General features: G+C 37.9%; 1 protein-coding gene across 2 annotated transcripts in view; it reads right to left on the bottom strand.

Moving 5' to 3' along the window:
- SYNPR (synaptoporin) overlaps positions 1-21542 on the bottom strand; it is a 298791-nt gene that overhangs the window by 90613 nt on the left and 186636 nt on the right. For both annotated transcript variants that reach the window (XM_025985293.2, XM_025985299.2), the window contains one exon: positions 18324-18448. In XM_025985293.2, the coding sequence (XP_025841078.1) occupies positions 18324-18448 (125 nt within the window). The remainder of the gene's footprint in view (positions 1-18323; positions 18449-21542) is intronic.

Consider the following 21542-nt stretch of genomic DNA (forward strand, 5'->3'; position numbering starts at 1 on the left):
TTCTCCCATAACACATTTTCTCTTCCCTCCAATGTTGTGCAGAAGTGTGGAAACTGGAAAAAAGAGTTAGTGTTCTGGAGCCAGGTATAGTTGTTGAATCCTCATTTCAAAATTTACTAGTTCTGTGTCCTGAAGCAAGGTGTTAGGTTGAACCACATGGAATTGCTGACATTTTTGCGGTTTGATTGGTGAAAATGGCAATTTCATATGGTTCAGTCTGACATCTAAAATTCTGAGCTTCGGGCAGCCTGGGTGGCTCAGCGATTTAAGCACCCAGGGCGTGATCCTGGAGTCTGGGATCGAGTCCCACGTTGGGCTCCCTGCATGGAGCCTGCTTCTCCCTCTGCCTGTGTCTCTGCCTCCCTCCCTCCCTCTCTCTGTGTCATCATGAATAAATAAATAAAATCTTTTTTCTTTCTTTCTTTTTTTTTAGTAAATAAAATCTTAAAAAAATAAAATAAAATTCTGAGCTTCGGTTTTCTTTCTTAAAAGTGAGACTAATACTGCCTTTAATTGTGAAAATTGCAGGTATGTAAAGCTCTTGGCACAGTCCTTGAACAGAGTGGGAGCTCAGTAAATGGGAACTGTTATCATCAATCACTTAGAGTATGACCCACATAGTCTTTCTTTCTCCTTCCTTCACAGTTAAGTTACTGTCTTTTATTCACATACAATCACTTTAATAACTTCATTTTTCTCTCTTTCACCTCTTTCTTAACTATCTCAGAAATCTCTCTACACTGCCTTGCTCTCTTTCCATCCCTTCCCCCACACCATGTCCACATGGGTTACAAAAGAACCTCATCACAAATAGTGAATGTAAAAGTATTGGAGGAGGGGACATACTCCCGTCAGTGATAAGACAGTCAAACATTTAGAAATACTATTTATTTAGAAATACTATTAGATGTCATAAAGAACGTTTGTTTAATCTATACAATATGATCCTTCAAAGTTTCCAAAGCAGCTTTTACAATGTCCATAGAAGTCCCTCCTACCCTCTCTTAAATTGATAATTAAAAATTGCTTTTCTTCAAACATGGATTTCCAGACACATTTTAAATATTATATTCAGTTTTGTAGCAACCTCTTTTAATTAATTATCTGGCATCTGTGATGTTCACTGTAAACAAATCATTTTAGCAGTACAGGAGCTTTAGTAGGCTAGTCTTGGAACCTAACACTCTTTATACTGCAAGAGGAAAATGATGACTTAGAAATGAACTTTGGAAAAGCGATTTATTTGTAAATTTGGAGGAAGTCAGATTGTTAAAATCCTGTAAGAACAAAAGAGGAAGGTAGAGGTGACAGGACTAAAGAAACAATGATGTCTCATTTGCTTTATTTTTTGAATTACAAACCATAAATTAAAGCAAGTTGGTGCTTAGTATCTCTTTACAGAAAGCTATTTTGGTGCTTAGAAAGTTTTTGGAATGTTTTTTGCAAGATCTCCATAAAATAACGGTAGTTTCTCTCTATTCTTAGTTGACAAGGGCTCTTCATTTTATAACCTTCTCAAAAGCATGTATATACATGGCCAAAACACATGCATTCATATGAGATTTTAAAAGTTACCAAACCATTATTTTGTAAAATTTTTCATTTTAAAAGTGAACTAAAATAACTCATTAAAAGGTCACCCTGTTACACATACTGTCTACTTAATGGAAATTTGGGAATATGCATTTTATGTAGGATTATTTTGAGAAAAAATCCATTGGATTCACAAATTAATATGGAATATTGTCTAGGAAATGGAACCTGCAATCTACACTATTGCTGGGTATGGCTGAAAGTAATAATCTATTTATATAAATTAATCAAAGTATCACTGAGAGTGTTTTCAGACTTATCACCTAATTTCAGTCACTGATTGAAATGTTAAGTAAATAATCCAGGTGGTATGCACATATAGTAAGAACCTCATTGGAATTTTCAGAGAGACCACCTTATAATAATGCCTTATATTTCCTAATAGAAATTACTGTTTGTAGTTTCTATTACTTGATGTAGATTCCAAGGGACAGGTTGTACATTTAATTTTTTCTTTGCTTACAAAAGAACATGTAATATCAATGGTGACTAAAGCATTTTACACCCTCAGCATTATTCCATTTGGACTTTACATAACAATTCTTTGTATTATTACCTTTTCTTCTTCACTGTGCTGTGAACTCCTTGAGGACAATGACTTTATCTTTTTCATCTTGGTGGTCCTCAGTGTGCTGAGACATTTATTTCAATTACGTTGGTATATTGGAAACAGAGACTCACTTAAACTACATCAAGAAAAAGAGTCTATTTTTGGAAGGACATGAGTGGACAGATCTAGAAGTAAAGATGACAGAGGCAATTCTGGGGATCAATGGCTCACTTCCTATTCCCCTCTTGGGACATGATTCCACACAGTTCTCTATTTCTCTCCGATATTCTCCTTCTTCTAACTGGCTTCCTTTCTGACTCAGAATTCTTTTCCTTACAATTTTGGATCTTAGAGAGCTCTTCATAGCCTCTCTCGCTATGACTTCACTTCATCTGTGATCTTCTGCAACTCCCTCCCTTTTTCCAGCTTCTTAGTGCAAATTCTCCAATTAGGGAATCTGATTGGTCTACCATTGCCCTTTACAACAGGTCATTCAATAATTTTTTTTTTTTAAACAACCAAACAACTACTGCAACTAATAAGTATCTCAGTTTTACATGTCCAATATAGAACAACTGATGCATGTCCCACCAACCCTCTACCATTATCATCTCAGTCCTTGGGCGCCAAACCTTGACTCCTTCTTTGCTTTACCTTCTACCCATATATCTTCCCATCAGCCATTTCAATGACCACACCTTTAAATATATCTTAAATCTTTCCAGTTTTCTCCTTCTCAACTGATAAAACTCTAATTTAAGCCACCATCATCTTTTGCTTACATTAACCAATAGTCATTTAACTGTTCTTCTTTTTCCACTGAAAAATATTTTTTTCACACAGCAGCCAAAATAATTCCTGAAATATACAAGGATGTCCATTCTCACCTCTTTTATTCAACATAGTACTGAAAGTCCTAGACAGCAATCAGATAAGGAAACAAAATAAAATACATCCAAGTTGGTAAGGAAGAAGTCAAACTTTCACTATTTGCAGATGACATGATGCTATATACAGAAAATGCTAAAGACTACACCAAAAAACTACTAGAGCTGACAAATGAATTCAGTAAGGTCACAGGATACAAGATCAATATACAGAAATCTGTTGCATTTCTACACACTAATAATGAAATAGCAGAAAGAGAAATTAAGACAAAAATCCCATTTACAACTGCAGGAAAAATAATAAGATATCTAGGAATAAACTTAACCCAAGAGGTGAAAGACCTGTACTCTGAAAATGATAGAGCACTAATGAAAGAAACTGAGGATGACTTATACAAATGGAAAGATATTCCATTCTCACAGATTGGAAGAATAAATATTGTTAAAATGTCCATATTGCCTAAAACAATCTTCAAATTTAATGCAATCTCTATCAAAATAACAACAACATTTTTTCACTGAACTCGAACAAGTAATCCTAGAATTTGTATGGAACCACAAAAGTCCCCAAGTAGCCAAAGTAATTTTTAAAAAATGGGCAAAACTGGAGGTATCACAATCCAAGATTTCAAGATATACTACAAGGCTATATTAATCAAAACAGTATGGTACTACCACAAAGATAGACACATAGACCAATGACAGAATAGAGAGTCCAGAAGTAAATCCACAATTATATGGTCAATTAATCTTTGACAAATGAGGCAAGGATATGCAATGGGAAAAAGTCTCTTCAACAAATGATGTTGAGAAAACAGGACGGCAACATGCAAAAGAATGAAACTGGATCACTCTCTTAGACCATACACAACATAAACTCAAAATGGATTAAAGACCTAAATATGAAACCTGAAATCATAAAATTTCTAGAAGAGAACACACTTAGTAACTTCCCTGACATTTGCTGTAGCCACATTTTTCTAGATATGTCTCCTGAGGCAAGGGCAATAAAAGCAAAATAAACTATAGGGATTACATCAAAATAAAAAGCTTCTATACAGTGAGGGGGAAAAAATCAACAAAACTAAAAGGCAACCTACTGAATAGGAGAAGATATTTGCAAGTGACATGGATATGTCACTTTATTGGATGATAAAGGATTAGTATCCAAAATACATAAAGAACTTATATAACTAAACACCCCAAGAACAAATAATCCAATTAAAAATGGGCAGAAGATTTCTCCAAAGGAGACATCCTTTGGATGTCCAGATGGCCAACACACACATGAAAAGATGCTACACATCATTCATCATCAGGGAAATGCAAACTAAAAGCACAATGAGATATCATCTCACACCTGTCAGAATGACTAAAATAAAAAAAAAAAAAAACATGAGAAACAACAAATGTTAGTGAGCATGTGGAGAAAAAGAAACCCTTGTGCTGTGTTGGTGGAAATGCCAACTGGTGCAGCCATTATGGAAAAAAGTATGGAGGCTCCTCAAAAAGTTAAAAATATAACTACCATATGATTCAGTAATTCCACTACTGGGTATTTATCCAAAGAACATGAAAACACTAATTCAAAAAGATTACTTCTGGACCCTTATATTTAGCGTAGCATTATTTATAATAGCCAAATTGTGGAAGCAGCTCAAATGTCCATTAATAAATGAATGGGAAAGAAGATGTGGTACATATATAAAATGGAATATTAGCCATAAAAAGAATGAAACCCTGTCCTTTGGAACATGGATGGATCTAGATGGTATAATGCTAAGTGAAATAAGTCAGGGAAAGACAAACACCATATACTTTCACTCCTATGTGGAATTTAAGAAACAAAACAAATGGACAATGAGAAAAAAGAGACCAACCAAGAAACAGACTCTTAACTATAGAGAATAAATTGCTCAGAGGGGAGGTAGGGAATGGATGAAATAGGTGAAGGAGATTAAGAGTACACTTATCATGATGAGCACCAAGTAATGTATAGAATTATTGAATCACTATATTGTGCCCCTGAAACTAATGTAACACTGTGTGTTAACTACACTAGAATTAAAAAAAAATTTAAAAAAATTTAAATTCTTAAAATATGTAAATCAGATCAAGTCACTCACCTACTTTTAAGCAAAGGATTCCCAATACAACTAGAATAAAGTGCTTTACATGGCCTATGAGGCTCTGATGTTGCCTCTGCCTGCCTCACTGCATTCCATGCTCTCCTCATCCACTGTGTTCTTGCTGTACTCTTGTATCTACTCCTTTACTGTACCAGGTCCCCTCTTCCTTTTACACTTGCTTTTTTCTTTGTTTTGTTTTTTTACTTGCTTTTCTGTCTGCAGAAATCTCTTCTCCAGATCTTTGCATGGCTCATTCTTTTTGGGTCATTCTGGTCTTAGCTCAAATATCCGCTCCTAAGAGAAACTTCCTAGCCTTTCCCCTTCCCAGTTATTCTCTATCACATCACTATTTAGTTTTTGTCGTTGCACCTATTGTTATCTGACGTGATCTTGGACTTTGGTTTGTTTGCTTTTTTTTTTTTTTTTTTCTCTCTCTCTCTCTGTTCTGTCCCCTTACTGCAATGTTAAGCTCCAGGAAAAGAAAGACCCAATCTATCCTGTTATCCACTGGACGTCCAACACCAAAAACCTCCTTGCATGGAGTAGGCATTCAAAAAATGTGCTAAATGAATGAATGAGCCTCTCTTTGTCCCAGCAACCATTCATAGGTTGTTGACCAACAAATAATTTGGTGCTTACCCATCATCCAATTAGCTAAAATGGGTGGGGCCTCTAGGACCCAAACATGGCTACACATGGCCTGGATCTGTAGCAGAGGGCAAGCATCTATACTCATCTTGTTACATGCTTGGCACCCATTTACTGATCAAATGAGCAAATGGACAAGTTCAAAAGTTCAACCAAACCTCTGAAGACTCCTGGTGATGCACAATAAGACTGAAAGAAGAGCTGAGTGTGCTAAGCTTTTTTTCATACTGTCTATGTTTCTCTTCCAGAAAGCATTATAAAAAGTGCTAGAGACACACTGTTTATTTGGCTAGCGGCATTTGGTTGAAAATTGAAGTGATTTTTAAAACTACAGAAACATAGTCATCTGGGCACTAGTGATGAGCTTGAGCTAGAAAGTAATTCACATTACATTTTCATTTAGTCTTGCACAACATAAGGCATTTACATTCATTTTCTTCTATGGCACTGTGTGTTCCAATGAGATATTTATGCTTTACTTTTTATCTGCATAAAGGAAACAAATTTTATCATTCTTCAGAAAACATTCACTTTGCAGAGGGACCAAATGCCATCTCTAAAGACCATGGTAATCAGAGTAGTAATTTCAGGTTTAAATGGTAAAGTTCACATCAGTCTAAGATGTGGCTTAACTGACAAAAAAAAATCATATGTAATGGTTCATCATCCATAGCATTTATTCTCTCTTAACAATTGCTTGCAGTGACTTGCAAAAAGACAGGAACAACCAGTCCCTTCCCATTCTGGCAAGCAATAAACGCAACCTAGAAGTAAAAAAAATAATAAATCCTTGAAAATTAACCATGAAGACAAACTCTTTCATATTTTTGTATCAATGAGGGAGGGTTAGCAAACAAGTTCTCTTTGCAACCACTATTGAGCAGACTGTTTTTAATGCCAACATTTTATGATAATTTGTCAAGATGAACACCATGACGTAAATTAATTTGATACATGAATTCTTAAAAAGTTCTATCATGCTGTGTAAATATTAATTTGTTAATTTAGGCAATTTGTTACAGACCTCCTTATCATTAGTAAAGATTAATAGGGTCTTAATTCCAATTATCTGCACTGTGACTTTGTGTGATGGTAATATTAGGTAAGGATTTCAGGGAAATTAGGCAAACTTTAATATAGTTGAAGACTTGCTATGGGTCTTGAATGGGACATATAAACTCTGTGTCTCAGTTTCATCAATGTTGAGTATATTTTTTAAAAAGATTAAGCTCCATGGAAAGAGAATCTCTTTCCCTTTTTAAATTTCCTTCATTGTGAAGCTTGATGCCTGGTACCATACTGAACGTTTGTTCTATCAATTAACAAATCTCATAGGAGTTCACTGAAGAATGCTGATTTAGTAAAGCAACTGGGTCAGGGGCAAGTGATAAGATACCTTTGCCAGGCATCAGGTGTAAAGAAAGAAGGACATAGTGTTCTCCAAAAACTTTTGCCAGAAATACAAATGTCTAATAATTATAATAACAATGTGTTTATCTTCTCCAATGATTAAATAAGTGCTTTTATAGTATTCCATATTGAGAAGAATGTGAAGAATCAGGTACCTTCATATCCTCCTGGATTTACTTTACACTATGTTAATTGTAGCATTATTTATAATTGTGAAGAACTGAAACAGCCTAAATAAAACTATATTAATTATAGCATTATTTATAATTGTGAAGAACTGAAACAGCCTAAATATCCATCAATAAGTGATTGGCTGAATAAATTTTACTATTATGGTATATTAATGAGGCCAAAAAATATGTTAGACCCATAAGGGCTGACATGGAAAGATATAAACAATTTTTTAAAAAGCAAGAATGAATTTGCAAAATGATATTCACATTAGAATTGATCTGTATAAAAAAAAGAATTGATCTGCATAAAAAATGAGTGAACATAAAGAAAAAGTTTGAAATGATATCCACCTGAACTCCTGATAGCAATCACCACTGAGAAATCACATTAAAGGAGATTCCAATATTCTAGTTCTTTCACTTCTGTACAGTGAGATTTTTCAGGACAGAAAATAAAATGTGTTCTTTTTTCTAATAAAGTAAAAGATAGGGATCCCTGGGTGGCGCAGCGGTTTAGCGCCTGCCTTTGGCCCAGGGCGCGATCCTGGAGACCCGGGATTGAATCCCACTTCGGGCTCCCGGTGCATGGAGCCTGTGTCTCTGCCTCTCTCTCTCTCTGTGTGTGTGACTATCATAAATAAATAAAAATTTAAAAAAATATTTAAATAAAAAAGTAAAAGATATTTTAAATGGAGTTATATAAACAAAAGAAAGTGGGATTGTTTTAGATGATGGGATATAAGATAGAGGAAGAAAGGATGGAAAATGAAATCCCTGGTAGGTATGCTAAAATAAAACATTAATGTAGAGGTTGTTCAGGATAATTCTCAGCTAATTTCTAAAGATTCCAAGAGCTAATCAAGTGCATCTCAGAAAAAGTCCCAACTCTGCAACTCTGCAAGTGGTTCTCTGCACTTTCCACTTATTTCTGCTATTTTGGTGCTGGGCTTAAGGAGCATTACAACTACAAATCCTTCATTGTAATCAAAGATGTTCAAGCTCCCTGATTAGTATCTGGAAACTCTCAGCTCACCAACTCCCGCTTCCTTCCAAATCCACCTTTTTGCCAGGGAAATGAGGATCTGCCACAGCATTAAACCCTTTGGAATAACTTTGTTAGAAAACCATGTCATTTATTTGACTCCTTAACACCTCGCCTCCAAGTGACAGCTGCTACTATGGCACAGAATCTTTCAAAATAAAAAGTGAAAAGTTCTACAAACTGTATCAGCAACAGCTCATTTATTTCAGATTCTAGCTAGCTGCAGAAAAGGAAAAAGGGTGATCATTATAGCTCCAGCCTGGAATTGTTGTTTCTTCACAGTTCATTCCTGGACTTGGGAAATCAACTGGAAAGCAAATGCCAGCAATTCTGAGTTGCAAGGAACACAGTGTATCTGAAAACCATTCCCTAAATCCTTCTTGCCTGCCCAGCTTGCCTTGTCATTGAGGAACACGGTATAGGATCTGGGAGGGAGGGGAGGACGCACCGAGATTGTGGAGGTTTGTCAACTTAAGGACATCATTGCTGTTCATCACGGTGCAATGATGAAGAGGTAAGCCAAACTGAGATATTCAAATCCTAGTCTGCCACTTAGCAGCTGTATGGCCTTGGGCAAGTCATTCAACCTCAATGAGCCTGTTTTTGCACCTGTCAAGTGAAGCACAGAGTCACTATCTTATGGGGATGTTCTCTCCTAGGGATGTTAGAGCATAATATATGTGACATGCTTTGCACACTCCCTCTTTTTTTTTTTAAAAAAAAAGATTTTATTTATTTATTCATGAGAGAGAGAGAGAGACAGACAGAGAGAGAGAGAGAGACAGAGATACAGGCAGAGGGAGAAGCAGGCTCCATGCAGGGAGCCCGACATGGGTCTTGATCCCAGGACTCCAGGATCACACCCTGGGCTGAAGGCAGGCGCTAAACCGCTGAGCCACCCAGGGATCCCTGCACACTCCCTCCTTTATGGTAAAACTATCTGGCTTTTATTTGATAATAATGATGCTGATCATGATGACAATCATCGTCATCATAATCATCATTCCTGTTAGAGTTTGGGGCGGCTGTAAACAATTCTATTGAAACACTCATGGATGTCAAAAGATTTAGACAGGTTTCCAGCTTTGGCATTTACTAGCTGTGATCTTAAAAAAATCTAAGTCTCTGTGCGTTGATCTCTAAAAGGGGAATAAAAATACTCTGGCTCAGCCTTTGTTACAGTGTTGTTTGACAATCCAGGGTATAACGACCATACCAATGATTATACATACACACATGCACACATATATATAAGATGAAAGAATTAACATATCCATCCTACTTCCTAATTTCTACCCTAATTTCTACTTGGTCTAATGGGGAAAGGTAATTAGCACTTCATCCTTTTTTGGTAAGGGGTAGGGAGGGGGACATGCTTAAAAGCACATAATGGGGTGGTAGTAAAATTGCTACAGTTAGTCCATTACTAAATAATTAGAAATTACTATTTGCTTTTCTGTCATTTATAGTTTTTATCCTAAGAGTAATATGTGCTGACAGCAGAAAATTTGGAAATAAGAGAATATAGAAATATCCATTTGCTTACTCATGGTAACTTTCTTTTTCTATTTTATCATGCTAAGTATAATAAATAAGGCGAGCGTTTAAACAAAAGTGTAATCTCAAATATTGTAAAGAAACATCTATCAGTGTTAAAACACAAACTATCACGTAACTGCAAATTGAAGCCTTATCTATTTCTCCCTAGGTCACCAATTCTCCACCTACTGTGTGTCTAAGAATCACGGGAGGACTTACTTAGTAGATGCCAATCCTGGGCCCACCTGGCACTAATGCTGAGTAGGTAGGTCTGTGGCAAGATCCTGGAATCTCTATTTTTACCAAGTTTTCTACATGATACAGACGCAGATAGGGGGACCCTGAACCTCCCGTCAAGAGAGATTCTAAATTTCAGAGTCCTTTCCAGGTCTCTGCATTCCTATAGCTGGATCCTAGAAGGGGAATCAGGAATGTGAGTGCTGGCCTTTCAGCTGTCACTGCTTCACAACCCGGGCCCTGAGGCTTTTACCATCCTATTCTGTAGAGCATCTGGCAAGCAGGCAGCTTGAGGACTTGCCTCCTTTTTGTTTTACCTTGTGGCCCCCAGAAAATTCAATTCATTTTGTGGCTCACAAAATGTCATTCTTTCTGAGATGGGTGGGGTTGGGAAAGGATATGGAACACAGGTCCCACCACTCAACTGGCAACAGCTTGACCTTATAAAGTATATTGTGTGACTTCTGGTCACCAGTTTGATAGCTCCAGGGGATGCCAAGAATGTTTTAACATTTCTCTGTTTCCAGAAAAGAAGGAAGCAGAGATGGAGGTTACTGGGACCTTGGAACAGACACCTAACATTTTCTTTCTTTCTTTTTTAAAAATATTTTAAAAAAATTTTATTTATTCATGAAAGACATACAGAGAGAGGCAGAGCCATATGCAGAGGGAGAAGCAGGATCCTTTCAGGGAGCCTGATGTGAGACTCAATCCCACAACCCAAGATCAATCCCTGAGCCAAAGGCAGACACTCAACCACTGAGCCACCCAGGCACCCCAGCACCTAACATTTTCAAGGGACAGGATATACATAGAGATGTGAGTGGGATGTTTCCTTCTGACATTCCTAGCTATTAGTATAGCCGATTTCCTTTGTTCTTTTCTAGGCAATTTGGTCTCCGTCTCTGTCCTTCTAATTCTAGGAAGGAAAACAGATAAAAGAAAGAACTAGAACTTATTTTTATAACTTTGAAGAAAGCAATGTTTGCATCCTTCTGAGGTGTTGAGCTTCTCTCAGGTAATGAGGTTCTGTTCACCACACTCCCTCATGCCTCCTCTGCAAAATTACACACAGTGAGACCAAGAACTACATAAAAGGCTCACTCAGCATACACTAATTTAATCTCTGCCACTTGTCAACTCCCTCTGGGAGCTCCACAGAAACAAAAGCCTTGATTACATAACCTACAATCATTCTCAGTAAGTGCCCCAATCCTGGTCTTCCAAAGCCTGTACAGATTTTACCTAAATAGGACAAATATCAGTGCAAACCCTCTGAGGTTGAAAGAAAGAGACTTATATAAAGTAATTTCATTGAATCTTCTTATTTCTTTCTGCTTTCTCTGAAGCAGCAGTGGTGGGGGCACCATCAGTGTTCCTATCCAAGTTCAAGTACAACTGTAGCCCTAAAAAGATTTCCATCTTCATAGAATTAGGGGTCTTATTCTCTCTCAAGAAAGCTTCAATTCAGTCTTCTCATTTTATAGATAAGGAAACAAGTTCAAATTGGAGCTGTGTGCTGGTCATTGCCTGTTTGTTCTCAGTTCCCTGCTCCTTCCATGTTCTTTTCTGCATTTCCAGGGCTTGATTTCCTTATCAACTGGCTTCCCATTAGGTTCAGCCAATGGGAAGCTCTGGTGGGAGACCAGAGAGTGTCAGCAAGGGAGAAGCCAGACTATCTCTCCCCCTCTCTCTCTTTCGGCTTTGGGCAGCATCTCTAGCAGTGGCTGCATCTCTTTCTTGGTTCCTGCTCCTTTCATAGTCCCAGCTTTGGCCACGCAGACCCCATCTTCTACTCTAATAAGACCCTCTTCCCTTTATGCTTCTTGCCTGGGGGTCAGTAATTTTTTTTTTTTTTTTTAGAGTTGGAGAGTAAATATTTTAGGTTTTATAATTTTACCAATAGGCAAAACTGAGGCTATTTTGTAGCTACTTTTATAATATTTAAAACGTAATCATTAAAAAATATAACCCCCCCCCCCAAATATATATACCATTCTCAGCTCATGCACCATGTGAAAAAGGCAGTGAGCTGGCTGGATTTGGCTCAAGAGCCTTACTTTGCCATCTCCTGCTCTACCTTAGGGGCAGTGGTGGTATCCCACAGTTGCTAACCTCTGGATTCCCTCTTGGTCCCTTTTCCTCATCATTGAAGCCCTACCTACCCAGTTCCCTTCTTCAGGATGCAAAATGTTAGAACATTCTTTGCATCCCCTTCTTTGGGGATAATCTCTCTTTTCCTGGCTGGACCTTGACTGATATCAGCAATGACTTGTTTACAACCAGATTTCATAAAGTGGAATTATTGTCTACTTCATAAATTTCTTATGGCTTTCGGAGATGTGGGTGAAAAGCTGTCTCAATGGAATTCTGTAAGTTTCCATTTAAGTTAGGTCAGCTGGCTGCTTATGTGTGTGTTGTTGACTGCACTGGTTGACAACCTCATGCAGTGTTGAAAAATTCATGGCACCAAAAGGTGCCTATGATAAACTGAAGTTGGCCCCTATGCTGACCAAATACTACTCAACCTTACTCACAAAAATGATGGAGAAAGCTGGGAAAAGATGAAAAACAGAGTTAGGTTGTAGATGTAAATTCCCATAGGAGATGAGCCATGGGTGACCATGCGAACAGTGCTATATACCACACAGCACCCTCTCCACTGCCTCTGTCCCTGTCCAAGCCACTGCCTCCCCTTCCCCTGGATGGCTGCAGTGGTTTCCTAACTGGCCTTCCTGACTTCGCCATTGCCTCATGCCCCCTCTAAGACTGTTTTATAGCCACAAGCAAGATCTTTCAAAAACATAAAGTTGCATGGTTCTGCTGTTCAAAACCTCCAAAAACTTCCCATCTCACCCATATAAAATCCAAATTCCTCATATTATTTCACAAGATCCTATGTGATCCAGCTTCTGTCTGCTTCTTCAAGTTCATCTCCTGCCTCTCTCCTTCCCTCCACCTCATCCCAACCCAAGAAGGTTGGTCTCCTTATTGACCTACTGATTATGGTTTTCTTCTTTTTCTCTATGCCTTACTGGTACTGCTAGGGATCACCTGCCCAGACAATTACAAATCCTTATCTCAAGGGGTGCTTCTGTAAGAACCCAAACTAAGGAATCCTTTTAAGTCCCCAACACCACTAATGTTTTGGGGAAAGTGTTTTAACATCAGTACTCCCATCTACACAGGTCAGGAGGGGAATTGTGGGGTGAGGGTAGAGTAATTTGTCATTCACTAATTTTTTCACTTAACTCATTCCAAGCCAGCAGCCACTGTACCACATTTTCTGTGATCTCTATAGACACTCCCTACTAATGACGATTCTTGTCTTCACTGGAGAAATCTCCAAATATGACTGTCCTTATCCTTGGTCTATAGCTATACTCTGGTGCTAGTTCCTTGCATTACATTCTATTAATCAAGGGTGCTTGGGTAGCTCAGTGAGTTAAGCAGCTGACTCCTTTTTTTAAAAAAAATTTTAAAGCAGCTGACTCCTGATTTCAGCTCAGGTCATGATCTTAGGGTCCTGGGACTGAGCCCTATATCAGAGGTCCATGCTCAGCAGAAAATCTGCTTGAGGATTTTCTCTCTCTCTTTCCTTCTGCCCCTCCCCCCTGCTTGCACATGCTCTCTCTAATAAATAAATAAATCTTTAAAAAAAACCCTATTAATCGTATCTACAACAAGGACACTACAATTCCATGAACTCTTCATGTGTGTCAAACTCTGTGTTACATAAATAACTTGTACGACTTAACTGAAAGGTCACAACCATACTAAGAGGAAAGTACTACCTTCTTACAATAAGGAAACCTAGGTCCAGGGAGATTATAACTTGCCCATCTGCTAGGTGTCAGAGCTTGGATTTGAAGCCAGAGTTTTGGCAAAAGATATACCATTAACCTTTTGGCTACACCACCCTCAAATCTCTCCAGCTCTCCCTGCCCCGTAGAACCACTCAGTCTCATCACACGCAAAATCTATTTTAATGCACAACATTATGATGAGATACTGTAGTTATAAAATTTCTGAAACGTTAGCCAAAAAAGAGTGAAACCCTTCGGTAATGAGAAACAATAAACAAATGCTTAAATGTAATTGCAAATGCAGCATTTCCTGAACACAGGAATAAAATACTGCAGCCCTTAACATTTTTATTTTCCCCAAATTGGCCCTTACGGTAAAACAGTTTATCACCACTGCTCTAGGGTATGGATCTTGAGAAAAAAAATACTTTCCCCCCCAATGAGCTAGCATTACTAGGTAATGACCCAAACTCCACAGATTTCTTGGCACCAACCTGCACCTGTCCCCATGTTCCAAACAGGAGTGGTAGGATCAGAGCAAGTGGCTATGATTATAAAGGGGGAGAACAGGTTGTATGTAGTCAGTACCCAGCTGAGCACCTCAGTTTGTCTTTCCCTCAATACAGAGGACCCCTCTTCAAATTCTATTTCAAGAATCCTGAGAATTAGGCTCAGAATCTCATTCCCCTACCCCACTCAGGCCACACAACCCCAGGAGGACTGTGCTAGTGCCACCAAGCACTAGCACTTGTCTCAGCTCTTCATCACTTGATTCTTCTTGGTTTCCTCAGTCATTCCTCATGTCCTTCCTTTGTTATAAGCACAGACATCCCCCATAGGTGAGCTCTGTGCTCCTGTTCTTCCATCTCTCTCAGGACCTCTCTTCTTCCAGGACTTCCTTTTCTTTGCATGAAGACAACTCTTTTGAACTCTGTTCAGGCTGTGCCTCTTCTTCTTACATGAGTTTAGCACAAAAATTCCTGATAGAAGACACCTCAAACTGCATAATCAAATCCAAATCTATATTCTCTACTTAAAAATGGTTTTCCTTATTATTCTTTTTATCATCTGTAACTCCTTTTCCCTATTCAATCCCCTAGAAATTACAGATCTTCTAAAATCTTGTCAAAAACTGCCTTTCCACTTTTGTCACTTTTCCTTATCATATTTTTTTGCTCTCTCTCACCATGCGTCCAACAGTCTAAACATTGTTTTCTTTAGCTTTTATTCAAATTAGTAGAATATATGAAATCCAAAAGTTTAGAATGAATTTTCTATGTGTTCTTGAACAAATTTCTCCCCACTCAATCAGAGGAATGGTAACCTGCTTCACTGGGCCCATGTACTGATCACATGATATACATGAATGTGGCTAACACAATGGTTGTTACATAGCAGGCTTGCAATAGGTATTTGCATATTTATTCATTCATCACTAGGGCCCATTAGAGCTAGACTTCTCCGTGAAAATCTTTGCTCCCATAGCCCCCAAACTCCTTAATTTTTGTCCTCCATTTGACATGTATCAAGTATCCATGCAGTGTTAGTTGGCACTCTTCAAGTACACTTTCTCTGGAAATTAAATTCCTTACAATAAAAAACTCTACTTCACACATCTGTGTATAAACGGCTAAAAATTTTGAATCCAGAACCCTCCAAATTATCAAGCAAGTTTTTTTTTAACCAAATGAGCACATATAGTAGATAAGAAAATGGTTAAATATTACTTGCTCATTTTAATCACGAGTCAAAAGAAAGACAGAGGACACATGTTTTATGCCCATAGTAAAAGAATATATTGTTGAATGTAAAACCTTTCTGATATGAGTCAAAAATATGTACATCCAGTGGTATAAAGGAGCTACACACTTTGGCATATGTATCAGAAGCAGCACACGAATATTTTGTAAATTATCTAACATTTTCTAAATTGACTTTATCCCACACCTGATAATCTGATAAGGAAGTTAAGTAAGTTTCCTTTGCTCTGTCATTTACAGACTTGGTATTAGAGTTTATTGTCTTCCTTGTGTTTGCAATAAACTGAATAGTTAAAAACTGGTGAATGCTCTTTTATTTCTAAGATTATGATAAAATCATTGGCATTGGCTTGTAAAGTTGCAGGAGAAAATAACCTTTTTCATGATTTATGTCATCAGCCTCTTGCTAACCCAACTTCTTTTGAAACAAATGACATAAAAATAATCTGTATAAATTCTAGATGTTGTCACTTACTATTGACAGCTTCCTCAAGAAGATAATGGTACAACATTTTAAAGCATCCAAATGTATGAATGGAATTGCAACTCTAGTAAAAAAAAACTCTAGTTTTTGGAATGGTATGGGTATCTCTTAGATGGGCACTAATGGGGCAAAAGTGTAAGACATTCTGTGGGATGAGTGGGCTAATCTGAATTCCTGATAGTAGACTCTAAATGTTGTACAGATGTGGTAATCAGAAAGCCAAAAGCTTTCTTGTTTTCTTCTTGAACTGGTTTTTACAGTACTTATAGGAGGCCCAGGGTTCTAAGGAGATACTAGAGGTGCTGGAGCAGGAGGAGAGTGGGTAGAGGATGTGTGTGGCAGGGAGAAGGTGAAGGAAGACCAGTTCTGTGCTTCCAGCCCCTTTTTTCACCTGCTTCAACTTTCTCAGGGACTCCTGCCTGTTTTATATACAGAGCTTCTAAGCAAGGTAGTGTTTGGAAGACAAGTTTCTGCTACTGAAAAAATAATGGTTTATTATCTTTGTTTCAGAAGCCAAGTAAAAATATTCCAAATAAGTGGGTCACTGTACTCATAGATGGCAATAAACATTTTTATCCAATTTCTTTGCCTTTTATTGGCTGACAATATGTCTTGGGAAGAAAATTAAGCCCAATACTGGAAACTGTTTGCTTGAAGTGTCTTTTCAAATTGTACACGTAACCAATGATGACATGAAATTAAATATCACCCTGCTCTCCACCAAAACAAAACAAAACAAAACAAAACACAAAACAAAAAAAACAGGCACTGTTTTCTTGTCTAACCAGGTGTCTTGATTGTTCTCTTCCAGTATGAGAGACAGAGAGACCTGTTTAGTAACCTGTTGCTCTTCAAATCTTAATGGACTGACTTTCAAGTCATCTGTTGCTACCACATCTTTTGGTAGGAAATCATTGTAGAAGCAATGCACACCTTACAATTTCATGAATAATGTTATTAAGCATTCTACCCCTGGTACCCAGCCATTGACATTTCTTATCTCTTCTGCTAGATCCCAGCCATTGGTAGTTCTTATCTCCTATCCTAGATCCCACATATTGATCAGTGAGTGTGCACTGGCTTGGCCATTCTCCATTAAAGCTAAGGAGTTCATCCAGAACTTCAGAAGTGGCAAGCACCCTTCACCAATCTCTCTAGCTTCATTTCTAGTCATGAAGGTAGCTTTTTTTTTTTTTTAACCAATTACCAGGTTATGCTTAATATTTCTGACCTTTGCACTCTATTTTTATTTTAGTGAGTATCTACTTGAGCAGAGGTATTTGCAACTTTTATTAATTCTACTCCTAAAAATCATTCAGTATATTGGTATAAATGCCACTTCCCATGATTCTTTGTCTATGAGCTGAGGTACTTTTGTTTTAGACTAGGGAAAGTTCACTAAATCAATATAACAAGGATGTGTTCCATGATATACAGATCCTCTGAGATGCTTAGTGAGGAAAGGTGTCTGCGGTCAAACATATTTGGGAAACATTGTGTTTCTCTTGGTGATTCAAAATGTGCATTAGAAAGGCAGAGTGCTAAGAAGTATTTCTTAAACTTATTTGACCATATAATTTTTAAATTATTCCCCACATCTCCTCTCCCTCCTCCTTTTCTACATTAAACATTAAATATCTAGGACTCCATGGGAGATTTTGGAAAACACTGTACTTTCCTATTTAAGAAAAGTTTTCAGGGGTCAATTTCTACTTTTCTCTGTAATTCCAGAGCCAGCACCATGTCTGGCACAAGGTGATTACTCAATAAATGTTAAACTGAAGTGAATAAAAGAGTAGATTAATGAGATGCCAAACATTATGCTGGAAGTTGTTTTTAAAAATAATACCAGCTAGGGACGTCTGGGTAGCTCACTAGGTTAAGCATTAGACTCTTGATTTTGGTTCAGGTGGTGATCGCAGGGCCACGAAATGGAGCCCAACACTGGGCTCCACGTTGGATGTGGAACCTGCTTAAGATTATCTCTCTCCCTTTCTCCCTCCCGCTCCTTTAAAATAAGAAAGAAAAAAATGCCTCTCTGTGAGCATGAGCACCTATTCCCTACCTGAATGGGTAGGCAAATGCTATGTCAATGCTGAGGTTACTTTCCGTCTTGTTGACACAGTCCACACTCAGCCGCAGGCCTCCAGAATAGCCACCGCATGTTGCAAATGCAAAGATTGCAAAAAGCTGTAGAGAAAAGAAACAAGAAAGAAGGTAGTCATTAGAATCATGCTAATCTAATGAAATATATCAATAGGAGTTTAGCATCTGAATTGAGAGAGGTTATGGTTCTTCTGAAATGTGACATCATATTGGGTTCAGGCTGGTAGACGAAAGCCAGGAGGATGATGTGGACTGTTGAGGTGGTATCTGAAAAAAAAAAAGCCTGGTAATCTGGGATAACTCTGAGGAAAACTGAACACAAGGACAAAATATCTGTGTTTGATTGTGTAAAGAGCTGTCATACCTCAGAAGGTGGATATGATCTCACATTGAAAGATCTGGAAAGTTACACAACACACTAAGGGATTAATGATGGATGCCTCCAGGTGGGAAGAATTTGAGGTGTCTCCTTGCTTTTTTCTTTTGGTTTATCTGTTTTTCTTCTGCAATAAACATGTTTTATCTTTTTGGAGTAATATAGTTTTTTTTTTCTTAAAAAGGCATAGAATTTAAGAGCTAAACGGCTGAAAGAGAGTATATGAGTATCTAAAAGGCGCTACTTCAGAGCGTGAGATTTCAGTATATGTCAGCCTCAAAGCCTCCCTGGTTGTTACATCTCTGTATCAGTTGCTCTTTGTCAATTATTATAAGATTCAACTAGTTACAAGTTAATTCATAATCTATTCCAGTATAGAACATGGATCTGCGGGAATTGGGTACTGAAAATTAGGAACAGGAAATCAGGGAAGTCTTAAAGAAAGAAGATACATCTGGGAGACCAAGGATGGCCTAAGATGGGAAGCAAATGCTAAACTGTCTGCTAAACTTAGTCAGTTTGGCGAAATTCAAAGTATTTCCTGCTCATTTCCAAAGAAAGTCAATATAGTGCACTTTAACATTAACCCATGCTGTAATACTCCCCTTTATTTTATTTTCATTTTGGAATTCAGCTTCTTGAGGTAGTTTGGGGTCCCATTAGGAACACTAGCTCACTTTGCACAGCAAAGCAGAATTATTGTATAAGGGTTAAATGTATGGGTTCCAGAATGTGAACTTAGGAAGTTTCCTTAATTTTCCCCATGTCTTGGTTTCCTCATCAGTAAAACAGCACTCATAATAATTCCTCTGGATCATTTTGTTATTCATAACCCAAAGCAGACAGTTGCTGTGGACAAGAAAGCTGCTGGAACTGGCAATGTCATCACATCTATCGGTGAAATGAGTGTTATCCCTAACACCTGCCACCTCAGTCTTCCTTGGTAGTGCAAAAGTCTCAGAGCTGTTGGTCTCAATTGGCCATCTGACTTCAATAGGAAAAAACAGACTGATTAATGACAAAAATAAGTATTTTAAAAATGGAAACAACCAAAAGATATAGTAGATGTAGCAACTGTGTTTATGTGTGTTAATGTGTGTAAAGCATTTGAACTGATCCTGGCAGAGGGTAAGTACTCAATAAATGTTATTACTCTAAAGAGATGTCGATGGCTCCTTCATAAGATATTCCAGGCCATAAAATAGGAAATTCAGACTTACTGTTTAGCTAAATTGACTTGACCATCAGCCCCAGTGAACCAGCATCCAAACACTCCAGAAAAACCGATCTGTTTTGCTTCACTTTTCTTCCTAGTTTGCTTCATTGATAGCATTTGAGGAGGCGTTCAGAAGCTACTCCAATCCACTCCACAATCTGGGGCTGATGCACACGGAACACCAAGGCTGAAGGGAACCGGATTTTTATCCCGGTGGCGTGCATCTGCTCACTTCTCACGACCAAATGCTCTCTTTCTGTCAGCTCTTAGTATTGGTAGGAATAGGAGGAAGTGAGTTTAATTGTTCGACGCTTAAATCTAAGTTGCATTCTATAATACTGGATGTTTCGGCCTTTGTGTCATGTCAAAATACTGCCTTCAGTAAGATTTCTTCCAGAAGGAAGAGCGGAGTAAGGGAGCCCAGAACTCTGTGGTATGGCTATGGAGACAGGCTGTATCCTGCCCATGCTTTCTCATCTGTAAGACAGGAATGTCCCCTGTATCTTCTTGAATCACTGAGAGGATTAAATGAGATGGAATACATATTTATGGGCAGCCCTTCTCAATTCATGCAGAGATTTATGTTGTAGTTGCACATGTGCACTTCTATGGGCAAGAATCATAAGTGTGTAATTAGCACTTGTACATGTCAAGGTTAGGAGAACTGTCCATTCTTGCCATTATTAAGTGTCTATTATGGGCCAGGTATTGGGCCCAGCACTTAACATATGTGATGTTATTTTCTCTTAACAGTGATGATGTGTGTGTGTGTGTGTGTGTGTGTGTGTGTGTGTGTGTGTGAAGCTTAGCATTCCCATATTAAAGATGTAGAAGAATAGCAGAAAGGCTCTAAGCAGTTGCATTTAAAAAAATTCCTTAAAACATTAAAATGTAGCAAGTTGGAGTTGAAGGGACATAACGATAAATCCTGCTAATTTCAGTGCTTAATAGCTATAAGGGAAACTAACTCTTAGCTTTTCATCTTACATTAAAGTGCTTTATATACAGTAAGGATTATTAATACTACCATGTAATGAACTTAAGATGGAATGATAATTATTATGTATTTAACTATTCAAAACGTTAGATGCATAGAAGGAAGGTGTCAAACTATTAAAACCACACACACTGCTACTTTTTCTTTTAACCTCTACTGAGCTCTGAAAATATAAGACATTGTACTTAAGTTAAATACGATACCTATGGGCTTTCTGGTTAACTTTCTCCCTTCCTCAGTCCTTACTGATTAAAGAGAAATCATACTGTGTGACCGATAACAAATTCACATGGGTTTGGTGAGGATTAAACAGATAATGTCTGTACAACACTGGGAGAGTCAGATCCTGCTGAGTGAATAACATATTACAGGCATGGCTGATTCCATATTTGGGAGAGTGAAATCAACTCCTTCAGACTCTATCAGCCGGGAGCCTAGCTCTGTAATTAGAATACATCAAGACGAAGTAGGAAAAGGGGACCAGAAGCTCTTTGGGGGGTCAAAACTGAAGAGGAACGTAGAGTAGGAGGAAACTTGGAAAATGCTCTCACGGATTCCCCTCTCAGAAGTCTGCCCACCCACTCTCCCT

The sequence above is a fragment of the Vulpes vulpes genome, chromosome 9 (genome assembly GCF_048418805.1).
Source record: "Vulpes vulpes isolate BD-2025 chromosome 9, VulVul3, whole genome shotgun sequence".
Taxonomy (NCBI): Eukaryota; Metazoa; Chordata; class Mammalia; order Carnivora; family Canidae; genus Vulpes; species Vulpes vulpes.